The sequence below is a fragment of the Dendropsophus ebraccatus genome, chromosome 8 (assembly GCF_027789765.1).
Source record: "Dendropsophus ebraccatus isolate aDenEbr1 chromosome 8, aDenEbr1.pat, whole genome shotgun sequence".
NCBI lineage: Eukaryota > Metazoa > Chordata > Amphibia > Anura > Hylidae > Dendropsophus > Dendropsophus ebraccatus.
The window spans coordinates 46,930,802-46,953,583 of NC_091461.1; the positions used below are offsets into that span (position 1 = coordinate 46,930,802).

The 22,782-nt window shown below is 44.8% G+C and overlaps 1 protein-coding gene across 1 annotated transcript in view; it reads left to right on the forward strand.

Annotated features, from left to right (window-relative positions):
* Positions 1-10,486: 10,486 nt before the first annotated feature.
* IPMK (inositol polyphosphate multikinase) overlaps positions 10,487-22,782 on the forward strand; it is a 49,062-nt gene continuing 36,766 nt past the window's right edge. The window contains exons 1-2 of the mRNA XM_069980320.1: positions 10,487-10,873; positions 21,022-21,107. Coding sequence (XP_069836421.1) covers positions 10,693-10,873; positions 21,022-21,107 — 267 coding nt within the window. The 5' untranslated portion in view covers positions 10,487-10,692. The remainder of the gene's footprint in view (positions 10,874-21,021; positions 21,108-22,782) is intronic.

A 22,782-nucleotide genomic window follows, 5' to 3' on the forward strand; every position in this document is an offset into this window, starting at 1 on the left:
GTTTCAAATAGTAAAATAGTAATAATGGGCCCTATGTATAGTAATAATGCCCTCTGCTGTGCCCTCCATATAGTAGTAATGTCTCCTGTTGTGCCCTCCATATAGTAATAATGTCCTGTTTTGTGCCTCCATATAGTAATAATGCCCCCTGTTGTGTACCCATATAGTAATAATGCCTCTGCTGTGCATTCAATATCGTAATAATGTCCCTTGCTGTGCCTTTATATAGTAATATGTCCCCTTCTATGCCTTCCATATAGTAATAATGTTTCCTACTGTCCCCCATGTAGTAATAATGCCCCTGTGCTGTGTCCCCATTTTAACAATGCCCCTGTGCTGTGCCCCATAGTAATAAAGTCCTCCTGTGCTGTGTCCCCATAGTAATAATGTTCCCGTTCTGTGCCCCCATAGTAATTATGTCCCCCTGTATTGCCCCAACACACACACACACAAAAAACCCCGTTATACTCACCTAATCCTTACTCTCTTCTCTCCTCTGCAGCCTGTCAGCCGCAGGACAGATCTGTCTGCTGGAAAGAACAGAGAAGGTGATATGCGAAGTGAGATCCTGGTGGGTTGGTGCTTGTGGCAGTGCCGAGGAGCTCAGTGGGGTCTGGAGGGAGGGTTTGAAGGGTGCCAGCTGGTGCTGACTTTCAGCTCAGAGCTAAGTGGGGTCCGGGGGGGGGGGGGAGCGCCAATGACACCGTGAGTGTGGGGGGGTTGTGCTGTCGGCCACCCCCTAGCTGTCAGCGCACCGTCCGGTCCTAGAAATGGCCTTGTGTATTCTTTCTAGTCTGACACAGTGAGTTCTGCTGCGACCTCTGTCAATAACAGGAACTGTCCAAATGAGTAACAAATCCCCATAGAAAACCTCTCCTGCTCTGGACAGTTCCTGACATGGACAACAGTGGCAGTAGGGAGCACCGAGTCAGACTGGAAAGAATACCCCACTTCCTGCTGAACATACAGCAGCTGATAAGTGGATGGCTTGAGGTTTTTAAATAGCTATATAACTTTATGACACCAGTTGATCTGAAAGAAATAGCTGGAGCACCATAATTATGTATACTTCCTAAAATCAAAAGACACAGAATAAAGCAGAAAGCTACCGCTAACCCCATCTCTGTCAATAGCATGTTACTCTTATTTGTAGTCTATGCTGTATGAAATAGCGTAGTAAGCTTAAAAACAGACATAACCAATTACCTTACAATACTGGTTTGGAAGAATGTAAAAACAACCCCATGAGAGGCAAGGACCTATTGTCCTTGTGTTACGGGTGACAAATTCTTCCCTAATACCAATGTCAATCAGAAAAAATGACCATCTGAACAATCTAATACAGATACACTCTACTATATATTCTTTCCTGAAGAACAGCCTGATGCACAGTATGTTTGTAAGTATGCGTAAATAAGTGATGGTCCCGGCACTCCAAGTAGTATCACTGCTCTCACAGTAAAGAAGCCCCTTTTCTCTTTTTAATATTGCCTTTATGGATTGTTAATCCACCCCAAGATGTAATACACACCAACTGTTGTGGTTATAAGACTGATCATTAAATAGATCCCTATTGTCAGAATGGTATCTCTGCGGAGTGTGATGCGCCCCGTGGCCGAGAAGGTGCTGATTTCTTGTTTTCTGTCTCTGTGTTTGGTTTTGCAGTGTCTGAACACTGGTTTATTTGCTCACTTTGTTTGGTGGACACACTTCACCTGCTGATTTCTGTCTGGCCATGTCAGGGTTAATCTGTGTTTTAGTTCTACTGTGACTGAGAGGTCATCCTGCCAGTGGATCTGTTTTGTTCTCAGGTGTCTGTGCTTGGAGATCAGGGGGATGGTCCAATTATGTCCTGGACCAGAACCCTGGCCTCCTTTGTATCTTTGACCTCCCTTGCTTGCCGCCTGCCCCTGACCATATTGCCTGTACTTTGACTACGTTTACTGGATTCAGATTTTGTTCTTTTGCTGCCCGATTGCTGTTGTTTACTATTCTTTATTGTGTTTGTTTGTCTGTCTTGTTCTGTGTGCACCTATACTAGTGCAGGGACCGCCTTCGTGGTTGTCCACGGCTGCCTAGGGCCGTTTGAGGCAAGTAGGTAGGGAGAGTTGGTGGGTTCAGCGTTAGGGCTTACTGTCTTGTCTTGTCCCTGCCGTCCGGTTCCTGAAACCCATATTGATCTATTTATATCCAGTAATAGTCACCAATAGCTAATAAACAGCAACTGGGAGATAGCGTCATTGTGCTAAAGTATAATTATACAATCCATTCCTAGTGCAGCATCTATCTACCCTGCTGCTTTTGGGCTTGCTTTATTCCAATGTAACCAATGTCTCTACACATAATGCATTAGAAGCATTATTCTATCCAATGTAGCAAAGAATACTGTAGAAGCGTGCTAATAAGCCGATCAGTATTCCCCAAGCAGCCCTGTTGTATTATTCAAATGCTTTAACCTTGTAGATGAAGTGCTTCTAATGATGCCATCATATTAGGAAATTACTATTTATGCAATTTCCTAATGGATTCTCACAAGTGTAACAAAGGTGAAGCTTTATAATAGTGATGCAGATATGATCCACATGCAGGGTATTCGGTTTAGGGTTTTTATTATTACAACTTATTAGCCAGCATTTACCAGTTGTTTCCAATAGTGAAACCAGCTAGACTTGTTCTAGGAGGGATCCATTGACTACTATTTTAGTTTACTGTAAATGGTAAAAAAATTTAAAATAATAATAATAGTAGTACTTCGCCCCCAAATAAAGTTAGGGCTCTGCTTGTAAAATAAATAAGCAACACAGATAAAAGATTAAAGTATCTAAATGGTTAAAGCCAATGTACCGGCAGGTACATCCTCTTTAACCTGAACCCACGGATTGATCGGCGCCGACACAGGGAAGCCGGTGTTGCGGTCCGTTTTTCGGACCGCTGCCCGGTTCCCGTGCACGGCGCTGCTCGATCCAGCAGTATCGGCCGGTGCTGAAGCACTGGAGGTCGGCCGGGCCGCCCTCAGTGGGAGGGAATTCCCTCCCCTGTATGACGCGACTCCCTTAGAATGAATGGAGCCGCGTCATAGAGGGGAGGTAATTCCCTCCCACTGGGGGACGCCCCGGCCGACCTCCAGTGCTTCAGCACCGGCCGGTACCGCTGGATCGAACAACGCCGTGCACGGGAACCGGTCGGCGGTCCAAAAAAAGGGCCGCGGCACCGGCTTCCCCGTGCCGGCGCTGATCGATCCGTGGGTTCAGGTTAAAGAGTGGTACATCCTCTTTAAGATTTTCACATCAATATAAAGGCGCGGGTTTACGTCAAAAGTTTTGATTGGTCCTGGTCTGAGTGTTCAGACCGATATCGATCGGGAGATAGAGGGGAGGACCGGGCTGCAGCATGGTCTGCTCCCCGCTCTGTATCAGCATAATTAGCCATGCTCCATAGACCTACTGTACATTATAAACTTGACTGATCATGTGAAACCAGAAGAGCCGGGAGAGGACCACGCTTGGTCTGAGCACTCAGAACAGGACCAATTATTATGGTGACAGTGACACTTTAAAAGAGATTAATCCTCTTGAATCCACTTTTAACCTTTTTTTTTTGCATTTTTGTCCTGACCAAGTAGCATTTTGTTGCCCTAAGCTGTTCCTCCAACTGCAACTCAGTCTCACTTTTTTCTCTTGAGAATGTCCCATACATCATCATACATCACCATACATACATTTCCTCTCTCTGATGTGACTGTTGCCCAAAGCTAGATTAAACTTTTTGATCTGATAAAAGGAACAGCCCTCCCCCCCCATGTTGCTTTTTTATTTTTTAGATATACAGTAGATAACTTTGACATGCTGTAACAATATCTTAGTGCAGTGTTAACCAAAGCTAAATCTCTATGTGTAGCCACAGCTCTGCATAACCATAGTTAGCTGTACATGATAAGATGCCACTCATGCTGGGTGAGATATCTCACGGTTCTCAGGTGTCTGCTGTTTTGCTGTCACTGCTAGTACACTGACTTTTTATTAGGAAAGAAAAGACTGATCGTGTAGTTATGACAAGAAAGCTTTCTAACTCATTGAATATACTGAGACGTAGACAAGTATTCTATCAAGGAGACTTAAAGGGGCACTCAACTCAACTGGTGACAGAAAGTTATACAGATTTGTAAATCACTTCTATAAACAAAATCTTATCCCCATAGTAAAAGAGTTTTTTTTTTTTTAAATAAACAAATGTATTTATTTATTTATTTTTAGAATTAATTTACAAATATGTATGACTTTATAACAACAGTTTATTGTCCGGAGTGCCCCTTTAAGACAGGTCATGTGGCCTCCAGGAATGGTTTTATGGGTCGAGGAGCATGGGTTGGGAAGTGCAACGGGATGGGGGAAATGGGATCAGTCATATGACTGGTGGAAATGTGCTATCTAGGAGAATTATTGTTCATAGGATGTCATAATAATGGGCACTAACCATTAAGAGAGAGCATGGTGGGGCAGGGATACTCTAAAAACCTGATTAGTCCACTGAACTGCGCACTTGTTGAGGGGGTTATTTATAGTTTTCTTATTCAAAAACAGCACCACCCTGCCCTCAGGTTGTGTATGGTATTACAACTCAGCTCTATTTATTTCAATGGACCCGAGCTGCAATGCCCATCATAAACTGAGGACAAGAGTGGCGCTGTTTCTGGAACAAAGCTGCTACAGTTTTCTAATCCTGGGTAACCCCTTTAAGTTAAGTAAAGTGTGACTTATGCCACCAATGTTTCCCTTCTTCAGTGTGTTTCTATGATGTGGGCTAGTTGAGTTTAGAGGAATCGTGTATTTAATCTCAGCACTGAAAAAAAAGGTTACATAATACCATCAGCCCCGTCATTGTATTAGGACAAAATATCCCATTATGTATGGCTGCCTTTACATTATGACTTGTGCGCTCATATGTATTTGTTACAGCCGATTAACATAAAGAAGCCTATAATTTCTATCTGGTGGCCTTTCTAATCCTGGCAGGAACAGCGAGGTTTCTACTAGCGGTGAGCAGACAGGAGAAGAGATCCATTGAATTGCTGTGCAGTGGATGACAGATGGAAATGTGAGGCTCTCTGAAAGCTCCTGAGCCTGTGGCAGTGTGTGGGTGTTAAGCTCTTGTGAATTCTGAAATAGGAATGCGAAAAAATAGCAACCGGGCGGATGAGAACACAAAATTACCAAACCCTTTCAGACGCCATGGCTTTATCATCTCATGTATTAGAGGAAAGCACCTGGAAAGTTCCTCTCCATTTCAGCTGCTGCTCTGTTCTATGGGAGTTCCAAGAAATGTTTATAATGGAAAAGTGCTGATATTATCAGGTTTCTGGTTCATTGCTATAGCAGGAGGGATAGACAGATACCATGACAGACTCTGGATGTGCTCGAACCTGAAAGGCTATATTTGGCTGCTGAAGCTGAACGAATGTATCTACAATATACGGAATATATGTCCGTGTTTATTCTACAGCTAGGAGCAGTTTATAAGCAATGCTGTGGTCTGGTACCATGCTAAGTACTATGTTAGGGTCCATTTACACAGGAAGATTATCTGACAGATTATCTGCCAAAGATTTGAAGCCAAAGCCAGGAATGGATTTAAAAAGAGGAGAAAACTCAGGCTTTCCTTTATGACCTGATCTCTGTATAGTCTGTTTCTGGCTTTGGCTTCAAATCTTTGGCAGATAATCTGTCAGATCATCTTTCTGTGTAAATGGACCCTTATGCTAAATTTACACGAGGCGATTATTGGCCCGATCGTACGATTAATGATTTCGAAGTAACGATTTTTTTTTTTTAGAACTATCAGCGTTTAGACGGTACGATATATCGTACGGATAAAGTTTTGCGATCGTTTTGCGATCGCGCGCCCGCAGCCCGGCCAGTACGCCCCCCCCCCGCTCAACCGCAGTCCCCTGCGCCACCCCGATCGCCACCCCCGCCGCTCCGATCGCCACCCCTGCCACTCCGATCGCCACCCCCGCCGCTCCGATCGGAGGGGCGGTGGCTGCGGTTGAGCGGGGGGCCGGGCAGCGGGACTATTGCGCGACGACTGTTTACACAGAACGATCGGCAAATTTTTTGCGAACGACGGTTTATGAACATGTTAAAAGATCAAAATGAACGATTTCTCGATCGTTCACCGCGTTTACACTTACGATTATCGCTCGAATTCGATCGTTATCGCGAAAATTAGCCCGATAATCGCTCCGTGTAAATTTAGCATTAGGCCTTAGCATTAGAAGTAATTCCCATAATTTACTTACAAGTTACAATTATGCCATTTGGCCTTATTCAGATTGCCATAAGGCACACTTTTTATGACCGCAAGTTCCTAAAATGCAGCCGTGCTGCGGCCGACTAAATGAGGCTGTAAAGGAGTATTCCAGAATCAGAAAATCGTTTTTATATAAAACTATCCCCCCCCCCCCAAAAGATATATAATTTCCTAATCCAGGGAAACCTCGAATAACAAGTAACTTGGTCTGAGAGTGTTTCTCAACACAAGTCAACAATTAAAAAAAAAAAAAACTCGAATCCAGTAAACATTTCATAACAGGAGCCCCCTGATAATGTGCTGGGTAGAAATCCCTCTAATTTCAACCCACTGCTATGGGATCAACTCTGCCAGTGATTGGACGCCTTTCCAGCTCTCCTCCAGAGGCCGTCAATGTCAGGGACCCTGTAGAACTGCAGTGATCCTCCTGTGGAAGCGAGCAGCTCAGCCTTATCTCCTCTCCCTGCTGCCGGAGAACTGAGTGTGAGTGAGGCTGCAGGGCTCTACTACTCCAGTGTTCAGGCAGCCTGGATCCTGTGTGCATAGACGTAATCCAAGTGGTGTGTGCTTCAATTCTCCAGGGCCTTGTCCGGACATTTCACGCCGCTGCTGTCCCCACCCTCTTGCCTTCATATGGTGCTGGATGGTGTATGACTGCTGCGTCCCTCTGACCCCCGAATTAACCCCTTCACCAACAGCTAATACAGGCTGTCGCAACTAAAACCAGCAGGTACCGGTACCAGCACCAGCAGGTTTACAGCCACCTCAGAAATTCTGTGTGGAGGGAGAGTTAACCGATTAACCCCTTCTTTACTGATAGTCTTCTTTATTTTCACAGAAAACCTTACCTTCCTTATTTTTGGATTGTGGAACCAATCAGCTGTGTTTCTGTTATTTCTTATGGGAAAATTTGCTTTGATATATGAGTGATTTGGATTACAAGCACGTTTCTTGAATGAATTACGCTCATAAGCCAAAGTTTCACTGTATAGTGTTGTTAAAATTGTCCTGGCTTTAGCATGTTTTTTGCTGGAACTACCCCAGAGTCAGGAGGCCTCCATAGTGCTAAAATCGGACGGTTTGGACGACTTTTCTCTAATATGTATGTGACCTTTAGAAACACAAGGTGATGCAAAAATCACAATTCTCTTCATATGAATATCTGCTAACTTGTTAGGAAGCCCCCAGTCATAGCTAGAAGGTATAGGTACAATTTATGTTTGTATTAGTCTCACACAGTTCTTGAAGATTCAATAGTAATAAAAGTAAATAAAACAGATCCGGGAAATGTTGATTAAACCAAATATTGGTTGACAGGGAGTTCTGGTGATAAGAGGTCAGAGGAACAATGGAGTCTGCAAACACAATGCAGCTAACGTTCCATAAATGAGGTAGTGCACGTTACCTGAGCAAACACTCCAGGTTATTTCGAAATACGGAGATGTTTCCAGAGATGGGGAGAAAACAATGGAGCCAGTCATGTGTCACACATATCCATTGTATGTAACCTTCATACAGCTTATTAACAACTAACGATGACTGTATCTCCTGTATCTCCAGAAAGAATTTGGCTCCAATAGTAAGAAATATATAAAGGGCCTAAAACTTCTCAATGGTTTCTATTGATTGATTTGATGGGAGGCTGGCATCAATTTTTTTCTGCATATTAACAGGCAATATGTGATTATCAAATGTACTCAAACTGTTGAGGCCCTATTATGGGTGGGTTCAGACTACAGAATCCGCGCGGATAATTTCTGGTGGATTCCAGCTTACGGCCGCATCTCCGACTGTGCTATAAACACCATTCTATGACCAAGCAGATTCCGCCATGTCAATTCTTTCGGCGGGCAGTGGAATCGGCCCGCCCATAGAATGGTGTCTATGGAGCCAGTGAATATGCGCGCTGCCGTGAGCAACGAAATCCGCTAGAATTTATCCGGCCGCTCGCTTCACTGTGGGCTATGGGAAGCTCTGATGCGGGCGCGCGCTGATGCGCCCGCATCAGAGCTCCGCGGCCGGAAAGATCACCCAGTACCGGCCGAGATGATCCGGCCAGAGACCGGCCGTTCCGTGACCCGCGGCAAAAAAAAATTCTGTTTTACTGCGAATTGCGCAATTCACTGCAAAATAGCGCTAATTATTGTCAATTAAACGCTATGTGTGAACATAGCCTTAGGGGGCAGAGGTTCTATGTTACTGATAAATCACTTGCTGCACCTATGGCCCTATTACATGAAGCGATTATCAGCCATACTTAGCCAATTACCATCCGATAATCCTTTTTATGTACTAGGACTAGGACAGCGATCATGTCGGCTGATTGTGGTCTTTCGGTCTGCTGTGCGCCGTTATGTGTAAAATGGCCGGCAGTAGAAGACAGACGCTGACTTCAATGGACCGAACGAATGGTTTAACCCTTTAAGGACGGGGCCAATTTTCGTTTTTGCGGTTTCGTTTTTTTCTCCTTGTGTTTAAAAGGCCATAGCACTTGCATTTTTCCACCTAGAAACCCACATGAGCCCTTATTTTTTGCATCACTAATTGTACTTTGCAATGACAGGCTGAATTTTTTCATAAAATACACTGCGAAACCAGAAAAAAATTCAAAGTGTGGTGAAATTGAAAAAAAAAAAACGCATTTCTTTTATTTGGAGGGTATTTGTTTTTACGCCATTCGCCCTGGGGTAAAACTGACTTGTTATATGTGTTCCTCAAGTCGTTACGATTAAAACGATATATAACATGTATAACTTTTCTTGTATCTGATGGCTTGTAAAAAATTCAAACCATTGTTAACAAATATATGTTCCTTAAAATCGCTCCATTCCCAGGCTTATAGCGCTTTTATCCTTTGGTCTATGGGTCTGTGTGAGGTGTCAGTTTTTGCGCCATGATGTGTTCATTCTATCGGTACCTTGATTGCGCATATACGACTTTTTGATCGCTTTTTATTACATTTTTTCTGGATTTGATGCGACCAAAAATGCGCAATTTTGCACTTTGGGATTTTTTTGCGCTGACGCCGTTTACCGTACGAGATCAGGAATGTGATTAATTAATAGTTCGGGCGATTACGTGTGCGGCGATAGCAAACATGTTTATTTATTTATTTACTTTTATTTAAAACCTGGGAAAAGGGGGGTGATTCAAACTTTTATTAGGGGAGGGGGCTTTTTACTATAAACAACACTTTTTTTTTTTTTTACACATATACTAGAAGCCCCCCTGGGGTTAGGGTTGTTCCCCCCTGGGGTTAGGGTTGTTCCCCCCTGGGGTTAGGGTTGTTCCCCCCTGGGGTTAGGGTTATTCCCCCTGGGCTAGGGTTATTCCCCCTGGGGGACTTCTAGTATATACACTTTGATCTGTCATTGAGATCTTTGCTGTATAGATATACAGCAAAGATCAATAAGATCGGCACTCGTTTGCTTTCAGCTGCTGCAGCCGAAAACAAACGAGTGCCGAGCCGGGGTCAGCGCCATCTTGGAGCGGACCCCGGCCGGCACCACACACGGAGAACGCTCCTCCGGGACAACGTCCTGGAGGAGCGATCTCCCCCACTAGACACCAGGGAACGGCTGCATCCGGTAATCGGAGGCAGCTATCAACTTTGACAGCTGCCTCAGATTACCTTATTAGCGGGCACGGCGATCAGACCGTGCCCGCTAATAGCCGTGGTCCCGGGCTACATGCGGCACCCAGACTCTTTGTAAAATGAAAGGTGGAATCTGATTGGTTGCTAGGGGTAACTGAGCCAGTTTCACTTTACACCATGTTTGATAAATCTCCCCTTAAACGTAGTCTAGGCAGCAGATTGCACAAATACAACCTACATAACACCAAAGGGTAAGAGAAATGTGTAGTGTGAATGGGTCCCTATGTATAACAGCCTGTCATGCACTGGCAGCCATCTCTGTGCTTGCTGCTGTCTGTCTCCCTAGTCCTGACCCTTGCACTCCCGCTCCATATCAGTGAGCTGCTGATAAGACTCAGCCCCGCCCTTACTGACTCATGAGACCAGGAAACACAGGGGTTAACTCCCGAACACACGGCACCAAGCCCACAGCCGTGATTTGCATGAGGGACACACCCCCAGTGACGTTTCAGTACGGCCACGCCCCCTGGCCGAGTATTCTGCACAGGCAAAGCGCGACGTGTGAGCGTCCGTGACGTCAGCGGAGGAGAAGTGGGCGGTTCCGAAGCTGCCAGAAAAGTAACGCGGTGACGCAGGAGGCACAGAGCCCAGCGGCGGCGCTTGTCGCACCAGAACCGCTGTGTATGGACGTGAGCCGAGGGCTCGGCATGTCAGAGCTGGGCGGCATGGAGATCGGCCGGTGATCGGTCATCCTGTCACCGGGACTCATCATCTCATCCCCTGCCTGCAGGATGGCAGCCCAGCACAGTGCCACTGAGCCCCTGGCACCGGGCAGCACGGACCTCCACCATCATTCCCGTCATTCCCCCGCGGAGAAGGAGCTGCTGCTACGGAGAGACCACAAGTTACTCAATGGCTGCGTCCCCCTCTCGCATCAGGTGGCCGGCCATATGTACGGCAAGGATAAAGTTGGTGTGTATTGCTGTGCCTGGCATCTCTCCATTCATAGCCGGGGAGCATCTGACTGTAGGGGGCGCTAGTGTGCACAGCTAATCATTGGGATGCTGGGGTTACAGGTGTCCCAGATATTGCTGGAACATCCCTCTAAGTTTCCCTGATCCATGGTTGGTGCTATGAGCTGGGTGTTATTATGGATGTGTGGCCGCCATGTACGTGTGTATATGGTGCCATCTCTACCCATGGAGGTTTATAGGCGCTTATTGGGATTATTTTTGGGTGGAAGTCCTTGAATGGTTATTTTGGAGGAGTTCCCATCTATTACACCAATCAGGGACAGCTTAAAGGGGTAGTTCACAAAAAAAAAAAAATTAATTTAAATCAATTGGTGCCAGAGATTTGTATTTTCGTCTATTTAAAAAAATCTCAAGTCTTCCGATACTTATCAGCTGCTGTATGTCCTGCAGGAACTGGTGTATTCTTTCTAGTTTGGAGAGCAGGAGAGGTTTTCTATGGGAATTTGCTACTGCTCTGGACAGTTCGTAAAATGGACAGAGGTGGCAGAAGAGTGCGCTGTGTCACCGCTTCCTGCAGGACATACAGCAGCTGAAAAGTACTGGAAGACTTAAGATTTTTTTTTAATGAAAGCAAATTACAAATCTCTGGCGCTTTCTGATACCAGTTGATCTGAAGGAAAACATTTTTTTTTTTTTTTTGGTGAACAACCCCTTTTAATTAGCTGTCAAAATTCTGATGATGTCTTTGGATTACAATGAGTGTGGGCTGTTTACATGTGTAACAAGCTGAATTCAATTGTCTGGGGTTGTGCAACAAGTGTGTTTTGTTGGTCGATTTGCTATTGCCCCAACTAGCCAGAATCCTACTCCACACTGACGAGGGGCAAAACCCCCGAAACGGCTGTCTGTGGATGGAAGCCTGCCTTGGCAAGCCCTTGTCATGATCGCAATACTCGCACCTTGAGTTAGACATTGACAAAATGGTGTTTCCCTATTTATGTTCCAATACCCACAATCGAGTGGGACTTAAGGGGCTATTTATCAGGGTGGTGTGCTGCTCTCCTTATCATGGAGGCACCCCGTGGCAACAGGCTAGAGATATCTGGTTATCCCGTGTTTTGAGACTCGCAACCGAGGCTCCACGGACTCCTGTTTTGCATATTTAAATTTTTGGGGGCATCAGTGGAGACTCTTGATTGAGTTCTTTATTGGAATTTGTTTTTCACTGTTCTCCTTGAGTTCAGTGATAACTGTGTTTTGTTGGTTGTGCAACAAGTGCTGGCACTTATGCACTGTGACATTATGGTTACTGTTAAATGATGGAGATCCGCCCCATTGGTCGGAGAAGTTTTATAGGGAGATGTGATTGTAGCACTATTGTTATGCTGCTTTATGGGCACCCGCTGGGGGCTTCCCTCTGCTACTGGTGGGCTCAGGGTTGTCCATAGAGGCGGCTCTGTGATCGGGGCTGTGCTTCCTCATCAGTGCAGAGCCGACACCATGTGACGTTTATAATCCTAAGTGATAAGTGTGAAGGATTGTTTGACACCTTATGGCTTTAGCCTGAAGGATAACGCTGTCCATGGGATTGGAGTCATTTGAGGTTCTTTATTAGAGATGAGCGAACTGGGTTCGAGTCCATCGAAACCAGATTGTTCGGTATTTGATTAGCTGGGGCTGCTGAACTTGGATAAAGCTCTAAGGTTGTCTGGAAAACATGGATACAGCCAATGACTATATCCATGTTTTCCACATCGCCTTAGGGCTTTATCCAAGTTCAGCAGCCCCCGCTAATCAGATGCCGAAAGTTCGGGTGCGGATGGACTTGAGCATGCTCCAGGTTCACTCATCTCTATTCCTTATGTCATTATTCCAGCCCTGGGACACATAGTCTTCTGATTCTTACAGAAATGTCATATTGGGCAGAAAAAAGTGCAACTATTGTATAAATCTGCTGCTTTTATTGTGCAGCCTGGTGTAATTCTAGCGGTGCCAGATCCTTCGGTTTACATGCCTTGTGGAACATGGTATACACTACTATGTATAGTTATGGATGTATGGCCTGGCGGTATGCCATCATTAGCAGATGGACCCAGATGCTTGTGGTTGATGCCATTAGATAAGTACCAGGTGGAGCTCTCCAACCCATTGTGACTTCGGCATGTAAACCTCTGCTCCTTAACTCCCAGAACTGCAGAGAAAACTAAGGATACCTGCCTGCCTCTTAGCTGATGACTATTTTCACAGTTATAAAATCATGTTTTCCTTCTAAGCTTGCTTGCCTCCTGTGCCCAGTCTTCCCTGGTCTGCATGTTTGATGGTGCAGGGTTTGGCTTCTAGTGATGGAAACCACAGGAATGGAGGCCAGAATAATACTCCTCTAGTTATGGGGTCTATGGATATATTTACCATATCTGTCATAAGATTTCCCTATGCATAAAGAAAACCTGCTCTATAGATAGCCGAACCCAGTCAAAGGATTGTCACCCTTGGCCGCCCGGATCTATGGATGAGCACTTGGTAGAGCGTTATCCAAGGGCCCAATTACACCAACATATTATCTCACAGATTTTTACAGCCAAAGCCAGGAGTGAATTTGAGAAGAGGAGAAATCTGTCTTTCCCTTATAACCTGATCTCTGTTTATAGTTTGTTCCTGACTTTGGCTCCAAAAATCTGTTAGATATCTGTTGGTGTAATTAGGGACCTTAGCTGTAGGCGTCTGACCTTTTACTAAGTGCTGTGACTTGTTCCGGGACCCCCACCTATAATACTGTAACTAAACCTCAACCCTTGTATCTGCAACCCTCATTGCTATCCGTATCCGAATCTGCATCTGTGAGGCTGTATTAGCATGTACTGCAAGTGCACAAGCGTCACGGCCTACAGACATATGGTGATGTGATATAAAAGGCACCCCAGCATGGCAAACTGGGGGAGCATGTTATGTAATGGAGTGGACAGACCCCCAATGTAGTGCTGTGTTACCCCTCACCAGAGAGGGGAGCTGTGTCAGGGAGTAGCTGGCCATGCCTTTTACCCCATTGTAGAATACCATTGCATGCTGCACTAATCTTTCCCCATCAGATCTGTATGAACTGCCAACAGAGCCTGTAATGTTAGTGTGAACAAGGCACTATCCATGATGAGTGGTGTGGGTTCACATGGTGGTGTTATGTTTTTAGTATGCCAGAATCCCTAACTTATTCGGGGTGTCTCCCTAAATTACAGGATGCCGATTGGCCCCATGGACTATATAAATCTGCATCTATGATTGCAATAGAGACTGTATTAAAAAATGTGATGGAAATCTGAGATTACCCTCCGAATTTCTGTTGCATTTTCCACTATTGTGCAAATCCCCTTATGCACTTGGTGGTACTGCAGCTGTGCTGGATCTACCTTTTGCTTGGATTGTAGGCAGCAGGATATCATACAGCCACTTGCTGCTGCACCTGTAGTGTCATGTTATATCAGGGCACTGTGACTCATTCCAGGAGCGGGGCTGCTGACGCTTTGCACCTCTCTCTGCAGCTTCATCCTGGTATAGCCGCTGTGTAAAGTAGCTGGGTGGTTTAGCTAAGAGGTGTCCTAAAGTGCAGAGCGTTCAGTGTGTGTCCTGTTATGTGCGTAAGGCTGAGCCGAGTTGAGAAAGTGCTGACATATATGATGTTGCATTAACTTCCTTCCATGTATCCAAGTACACAATATGCTTCAGCTGACTGGCTTATGCTTTATCCTCCGGTTTTTGGTTGGCACCTTCATCATCTATTTGGGAACTATATATACATTTTTTAATTCCATTCTGTAGAAGTTCCTGCATGAGCCAATCCCTCTCCATATGTAAGGACAAATGAGACTCCTAAAGGGGTCCCCTGCTCTACCTCTGTACGAGCCTGAATGGAAGCTTGCTTTGTATGAGCTTCTCCTGTTCTGCTGCTGGTGGTTGCTTCTCTGGTAAATCAGCATTTTTCTGGGGGTGCCAGGAGCTGGATCGCTTGGTCCAGTACAGGAATGGGAAACCTTCAGCACACCAGCTCTTGCATAACCACAGTTCCCAATATGCCTGGACAACCAAAGATATGGCTTTGGCAGCCCAGGTATGATAGAAATTGTAGTTTTGCAACAGCTGGAGTGCCGAAGGTTCCCCATCACTGGTCTAGGAAATGGGACTTGCCTGCAATACCACATGCAGCCTATAGGTGAAATGGGACGCTGGTGAATGCACCTAGATAACAGCAAAACACTGCAGAATCCATAATAAATTGATATTAGAAAGATGGAAAGCTATGGGTGGGCTATGTATTAATGCAAAAAAGATTTTGGAGGGAATACTCCCCAAAATAATCCTTCTTTATTACAGCATCCTGCAGTTTATAGCTTGGTATTATGTAGAGAGCTGCTGCCTAGTCCAGAACCGGGACCAGACGTTCTGACATCTTTGTGCCCGCTCCTTATGATGGGGTGGATTTCTATTGGCCACCACCATAAGAAGTGTGAATGATCAGCTTTATACATAGGATCAGACTGTAAGCAGCTTCTAACAATGTGAGAATAATAACCTCGCCTCATCAGGGATTTATTGTACTCTGCTCAATGTTCTGTACGAGAAGTTTGGACTTAGCTGAGTAATGAGTGCCGCTTGTTCTGTCCGCCATGTGAGTGCAGACAATGCAGTCCTCATAGAGGAGAAGAAATCACTATTAGGGCTTTTGCTTACACAGCGATCACTGGAAAGTCAATGCCACATAGGCGGGGGTGTTGGAGCTCTTGTTTGTACTGCAGGGTTACAATCACCTACAACTTTCCTATTAACCGTATTTGTGTTACGTGACAACAGAACAGGGCTCCCTTCCTTCCAGACACGTGTACATTAAATTTGAAAGGGAACAAACACTGAAAATGGTGTTTAATCTACCGACATCACATTACAGATTGGGATGAGCTGAGCAGATTGATATATAAATATTTGCATCTCCAGCATACATTAGTGTTTGAAGGGTTAATGGCGTGGAGGTCCTCTGGAGCGTAGTACAATGACATCATAATCTTATACTGATTTTCCCTATAAGTGGTACAAATGGACGTCTTGGCTGCCCTACACCATAACTCTTGCATCAGTCACTGCCCAAACACTGCTTCCCGTTTGTCTGTATAGGGGTGACATACTTCAGCATCACTATTAGGATGCATCAATAGCCCATATATATCGGATATAAGACCCTTAGTAGAGACTCCAGCACGACAGAGCCTCTTAAAGGTGGTGAGGGTCAAGATGGAAAAGGGAGGTCATATAATGGCTAATTTGGAGGTAGTGATTCGGGCAAATGATAGTCCAATGACCATTTGGAAAAGGGCAAATAAGGCCATGGTGGGGGGATCTACTATGTCCACAAAACCAAAAAGTTTGTTGTTGGCCAAGGGACCAGTAAGGCATGATAACACCCTAAAACATGGGTCTCCAAACTGCGGCCCTCCAGCTGTTGCAAAACTACATTTCCCATCATGCCTGGACAGCCAAATCCAAAGCTTTAGCTGTCCAGGCATGATGGGAGTTGTAGTTTTGCAACAGCTGGAGGGCCGCAGTTTGGAGACCTATGCCCTAAAAAACATATCTTAAAAATAAATAGGCTTTTGACATGTTATGGAGACCTCCACCAAGACCTGTTAAATAGTCACATATGGAAAGCCACAATGAAGACCCCCAAAATGCTGCAAAAAAACCAAACATCCATTTGAGGATTGGCCCCTTATCAGCGGATGGAATCCTTGCGGCAAGAGAAATTTCAGACATGTCTGATTTCAACTGGCTGATCCTTTTGTTTTCGGAGAGAGAAGCCATCACTAGAGCTGCCTTGCAGCCGCATACCCCTCCTCTCCCTATGCAGAGCACAGAAACTCTCAGCTAGTGGATGGGCTGAACTGCAGAAATAGCTGCCTGCTGGACACTTCACCCGACAGCTCTTGAAGCTCTTGCAGCTAGTAGCTTCACTTTGCAAAATGGGAAAAAATAAATAAATAAAATGTTGAAGCTTTCCGGATTAATGATATTAGATGGGGTATTCCATTTCTTCTGTGTTGTAACATGAAGGTGCAGCATAGGAGACATGTGAGAACAGAGACGTTGGGTGAGATTCCTTGTCTGGTGAGTAATGACAGTACTGCTCTGATAGGCAGTAGAGCGTCTATCAGCATTTTAGTGCTGTCTTCTAGAAGCGCTCATGTAAGTTATGTATACTTTTCCAAGACTATCCACCTCTAGTAAGCAGGACAGTCTTCACGCTGTGACATGACTTTGTGACAAACAGGAATTCCTTACAACAAAGAAAAATAAGTGTAAAAGGTTTTGAGCACTTTAAGGCCTTGTTCACACATCTGCTAAATTTATCCGGATTTCTTATCAGGAAATCTGGATACAATTCCGGACCCATAGACCTGTATTGGGCATGAAGATCCTTTAGAATTTTTCCTGCAATAGGCTGTATCCATGTTTTCCTGGACTCCTTAGGTCTGCATCACACTTCTTCAGCCACCGGTAATCAAATGCAGAGTGTTGAGGTTTGGCAGTGGCGGTCTTTGGCACCAAGCACCCCAAGCGATCGCTTGGGGCCCCCAACATCCAGGGGGGCCCTCACGCTCCGCTCTTGTGCTCAAGACCGCTGGACAGGGCCGCTGCCCCGCTCGCTGCTGCCATCTGAACTGTATTTATGAGCACTCGTAATGAGCGCTCATAGTTACATGCAGCAGCACTGACAGGGCGGGAGACATTGGCTCCCTTCCTGTCAGTCACTCTTGTGGCCGCAGGAAGTGTTTTCCCTGCGGTCACAAGTGGCCTTTTGGTGCCGGCGCTCCAGTGACATCACTGGAGCATCGGTGCCAGGACAAGGGGAGTGCGGCCTCTTGTGATCGCAGGGAAAACCCTTCCTGCGGCCACAAGAGTGAAGAGAAGAGGAGACGCCCGGACCCAGGTGAGCATAAGTGTTTGTTTTATTGTGTTATATACTATATGGGAGGGGGAGCACACAGGGGTCTGTTTAACTGGGGGAGCGCACATCGGGGATCTATATAAATGAGGGGAGCACACAGGGGGGCTATATAACTGGGGGAACACACAGGGGTCTATATGCTACTGGGGGAAGCAAACAAGGGGTATATACTACTGGGGGCAGGACACAAGGGGTATATACTAGTGGGGCAGCACACAAGGAGTATATATTACTGGCGGTAGCGCACAAGGGGTATATACTACTGAGGGCAACACACAGCGGTCTATTGTTTTGGAAGGGGGGGGGGCCAGACATAACTTCGCTTGGGGCCCCAGAAATGCCAGGACCGCCTCTGAGGTTTGGATGCACCAAAGTGTTCCTGAGGTTCAATAATCTCTAGTAATTGTGGGATGTCCCACTGACGGTGCTCACTGCACTGCATCAAGAACAGAAATCTGAGCCTTCCTTTAAAATGCAGCAGCGTGATGTGTAAAGGGGTGTCGATAGGGGTAGGTGGGCACCACCCAAATATCTGTACTAATGGTAACTGAACACACAAACAATGCACAATAAAGAAGAGAAAAGCTATGTGTCATAAAAGCTGCACACCTCAAATAGTCTAAATAAAACCCCCTTTTTATTACATCAGCAGAGTGATCATACAAACAGATTTAAATACATATAGATGTCAAAGACCATACAAAACAGCTTGGGGCACATGGAGATGCATCATGGCAGTGACCCGTTTAGCCATGCCCCCTTACACTGGGGCCACTCCTATTTTTCATTGAACTCCTGATGCCATGTGTGATATATATATATATATATTTTTTTTTACTTTTTATGTAAATACAATCACCAAGATGTATAACTTACTAATATAGTGTTACCACTGATAGTACTGGCTTCAGCATGGTTTTCCGTGCTTCATCACTGACAGGAACTTGAAAACAGAAGAACTACAAAATGTGTATTGTCTACAGCTCCCTGGCTCCTCCCTCTCTTTATAGACTATATATCATCCTCTAATGTCACTGGAGGCTTGGCTGGATCTTGTGTCTGGGCTCTAGCCTCACCCCCTGAGTGATCTCACTATCTCAGACCACCTCCTCCAGACTAAATCACGATCTCCCTGTCATATACACAGATACATACATATATAAAATATATCTTTATTGAGACATTTAGAGAGAGGGGGATGTGTTTATGACATGCTACCTTGTGATGAGTGATGCTACAGAAAGAGCAGGCAGAGAGTGATTGCAGCAGGTGCTGCAACCTCACCTTGCAATAGTGTGCAGTAAAATGAGATGTTCTGCAACAGCTTTGGGCAGGGAAGTGGCAGGAGTGCTGTGGGAGGGGAGTAGGAAGGGTGGGAGGACTGTAATAGAGAACTGAGGAAAAGCAATGCTTTCTGGGAATTGTAGTACAAAGCATCTGCTAAACCAGGAAGTACAGAACTAAGACTCCCAAAACATGTTTATTTATTTATTTTTTTTACTTGTTGTTAGGGCACCCCTTTTAACTGAGACTCGTATACAAATCCAATGCTGTTAGATATGGGGCCTTCATACTTACTACATGTCTACCATCACATATGCATGAGTTATAGTAACGCAAACACCACACGAATGTGCCAACAAACTTTTGCTTGCATAATTGTATTTTTAAATAAATATGCAGATGAATCTGTTCTACTGATCAGGGATTCATAGCACGCTCTTCTGTAGTGAGTTATCTCTGTAAGTGTAGCGTGAAGATTGTGAGGAGACAATAAAAATGTACAAGCTTTATTGGTTTGTGTGTACTGTGACTTATTCTTCATCCAGGCTCTAGGTAACATCTACATTGAGGAGTAAATAATCCTTTTTATAATTGGCAAAGGGGGATTAAATGTATATAATTTTTTTTTAATTATTATTCTAAATATTACATATAACAGAGAGCACCCTCACTCTGTTACAGAGCCTCCTGTTAGGGTTCGTTCACACTACAGAATTGGCGCTGAAATTTAGCGCGGAACCCCTGCGAAGTGGAGGCACGCGAGGCCTCTCATTGAAAAACACAGCAGGCAGGATCCATATTGTAAATGGACCCTTACAGTGCCTACAAGAAATCTGAGGTAGTCCAGGACACGCCTCCTGTCATTTCATTGGTTCAGGGTGCCCCCCCCCCACTGTAGCCCCGCCTCCACAGAGTGGCTGCTTTTTATTGCAGTCCCACCAGGAGGTCAGTGTATCTGTATTATAGTGAGGGTGGGATGATTTATAAAGTACAGATCACTGAACCATCAGTGAGAAAAAGCTAGGCACCAGGGAAGTGCTGCACAGGAACAGGTGTAATGGTATGAGCGGAGTTACAAAGTTCATTGTAGATTGTATTGAGACACAGCTGATTATAGGGAGGAGGATGGTGCAAAGTCCAGGGCAGGAACTGATTTATCCTCTTAGTGACCGGCCTGTTTTGTGCCTTGCCAACCAAACATTTTTTTTTTTTCAACAACTCATTCCAAGAGTTGGGGTGTGTGTGTGTATAACTCGTGTGTGTGTTTTTTTTTTTTTTTTTCACTCCATTTTTAAAAATTATTATAGTGCAAGATCCTGGTGATATCAAAGTCACTACTTTTGTATGATAAAACGATTTGCATATTCTATGACCTACCACTTTATTTTCCCATTGATTTAAGGATTGTTTGCTGAATATATTTTAGTATTCGTTAGTACCCTTTTGGGGATACGTGGCAACCAAACTCCTATCAATAATATGTAGGGATCAGTTTGATCTGTATGGCTTTAACCTTTTTATTGTCCTTTTGAGGCTTTGGAACCGATTGCAATTGTTTCATAGTGTGGTTTATTTTTAAACATGCAGTTTTTCATTCAGTTAATTGAGCAGTTGCCCATAGCAACCAATCAAATGTCTCTTTTAAAAAGGCCTCTGAAAAATTAAAGCTGTAATTTGGTTACTATTGGGAACTGCTCCACTTTTCCTTTACAAAAGGATTGATAAATCTCCCCCACAGATTGATTGTCTGTCTGTCTGTCTGATCTTCCCACATCAGCCAATCACTGTTTAGCTTTCATTTCGGAAACTGCTCTGGTAATATGTAAGCACACGTGGTTTGTGCCTGGTCAGAAATAACACTTAATGCTTTCTTCTAGGCATACTACAACATCCTGATGGGACTGTACTAAAGCAACTACAGCCACCACCACGTGGACCAAGAGAACTGGACTTCTATAATATGGTACGCTAAGGTTTTTTTTCTTTTGTTCCTGTTAGGAAATTAAAGGGATTATGCAGGATTAGGGGGGGGAAAAACATAGCTTCTTTCTTCCAGAAACAGTGCCACTCTTGTCATCAGTTTGTGTGTGGAATCGTAACTCAGTTGTAATTTCACTAACAGCCTGAGGGCAGGTGTGACTGTTTTTGGAAGAAAGCCTCTGTTAAGGTGATGTTACTGGTGCTATAACGTGAATAAAGTCTACCCACCATATGCATATATGGTAGCGCTAAATACTGTAAAGCACAGGTGTCAAACATGCGGCCTTTTATCTGTTAGAAAACTACAATTCCCATCGTACCTGGACAGCCAAATGCAGTGTAACTACTGTACATTTGAGACCCGCAACCCTAAAACGGCTGACAGATGAAGGGAGTAACCTTGGCTATCTTGTTACAGAGACCCCTACCATAGGGTTGTGTATCCTCGCTCATGTTCAGAGTGCGCTTCAAAAGCGGACCCCCATTTCTTCACCAATAGCCATGTGATGTTGCCTGGATTATCGGCTACATTGTGTGGCTATTGGTTAAGAAATGTTGGTGGGCTTTTGAATGTAGAGACTCAGCCTTAGGGTGCCTTTACACGTACCGGATCTGCAGCGGATCTCACACTGCTAGTTTGCAACGAAATCTTCTGCGGATCCTGGTAATGTGAAGTGAATGGGTCACATAACCGCAGCGTATTCCACTGCTAGTATGTGACTCGGCCCCTTTAACCCCCTGCCGCCTGCAGCCCATGGCCCGGAGCATACATTACTTGCTTGGCGCCGCGGCTTTGTGTGAGGCTCCCAGCTCCCTTTGCTCCCCATCAGCCAATCAGTGCTGCTGTGGATATGTAACCCCATAGACCTTCACAGTACATGGATTTGCAGCGGGTTTCACAGAGTTCTTTAAGTTGATGGGTCAAATGTAGAAAAACTTAGAGAGCATAAGGATTGTGGCAACTTTTAGGAACCAAAATGTGGTGGCTAGATGGCTGGGTAGAAAGATCTGTAAAATGGCGGGTTTTGTAGATTGTCCCCTGCATGCTGGGTTTACTACCTGCCAGATATAGTCCAAAGAAACACATCGGGTGAACTTTTCACGGGCGTTCACGGATCATTGATGGGACTAGCCTGCCTGCCCTGATCCCACAGAACTACTGAAGCATAAATAGCCGCCTATAATAGAAATGTGCCAGAACACAAAAGGCATCACCGTCTGCGGTTTAGATGCAGATAATCATAGTGCCAATGCTGACCTCTGTCCATTTGAAATCACCTGTACAATGGGCATATGATGCCAGAGCTAGGGCCAGGAACAATAGAAGAGGGTGGCCTGGTCTGATGATTATTATTATTTTTTTTTTTTATAATATATGGATTAGTGTATGTGTGTCCCTTACTGGTGTAGAGAGAGTTCTGTGAGAAGAAGGCTGATGCTGTTTGATACTCTGCTGGGTAACCTTGGGTCCTGCGAATCATGTGGATGTTAATTTGACACGTACAATTTCTTGAAATATTGTTGTAGACCATGTACATTGCTTCTTGGTGGTAATATTGCTTAAAGGGATTATCTGGCGCATGCACGTTTGTAACATGTGGATGCCATATAAGAAAACATAAATATGTTATACTTAACTCTGCTGGTGTCCCCCGCAT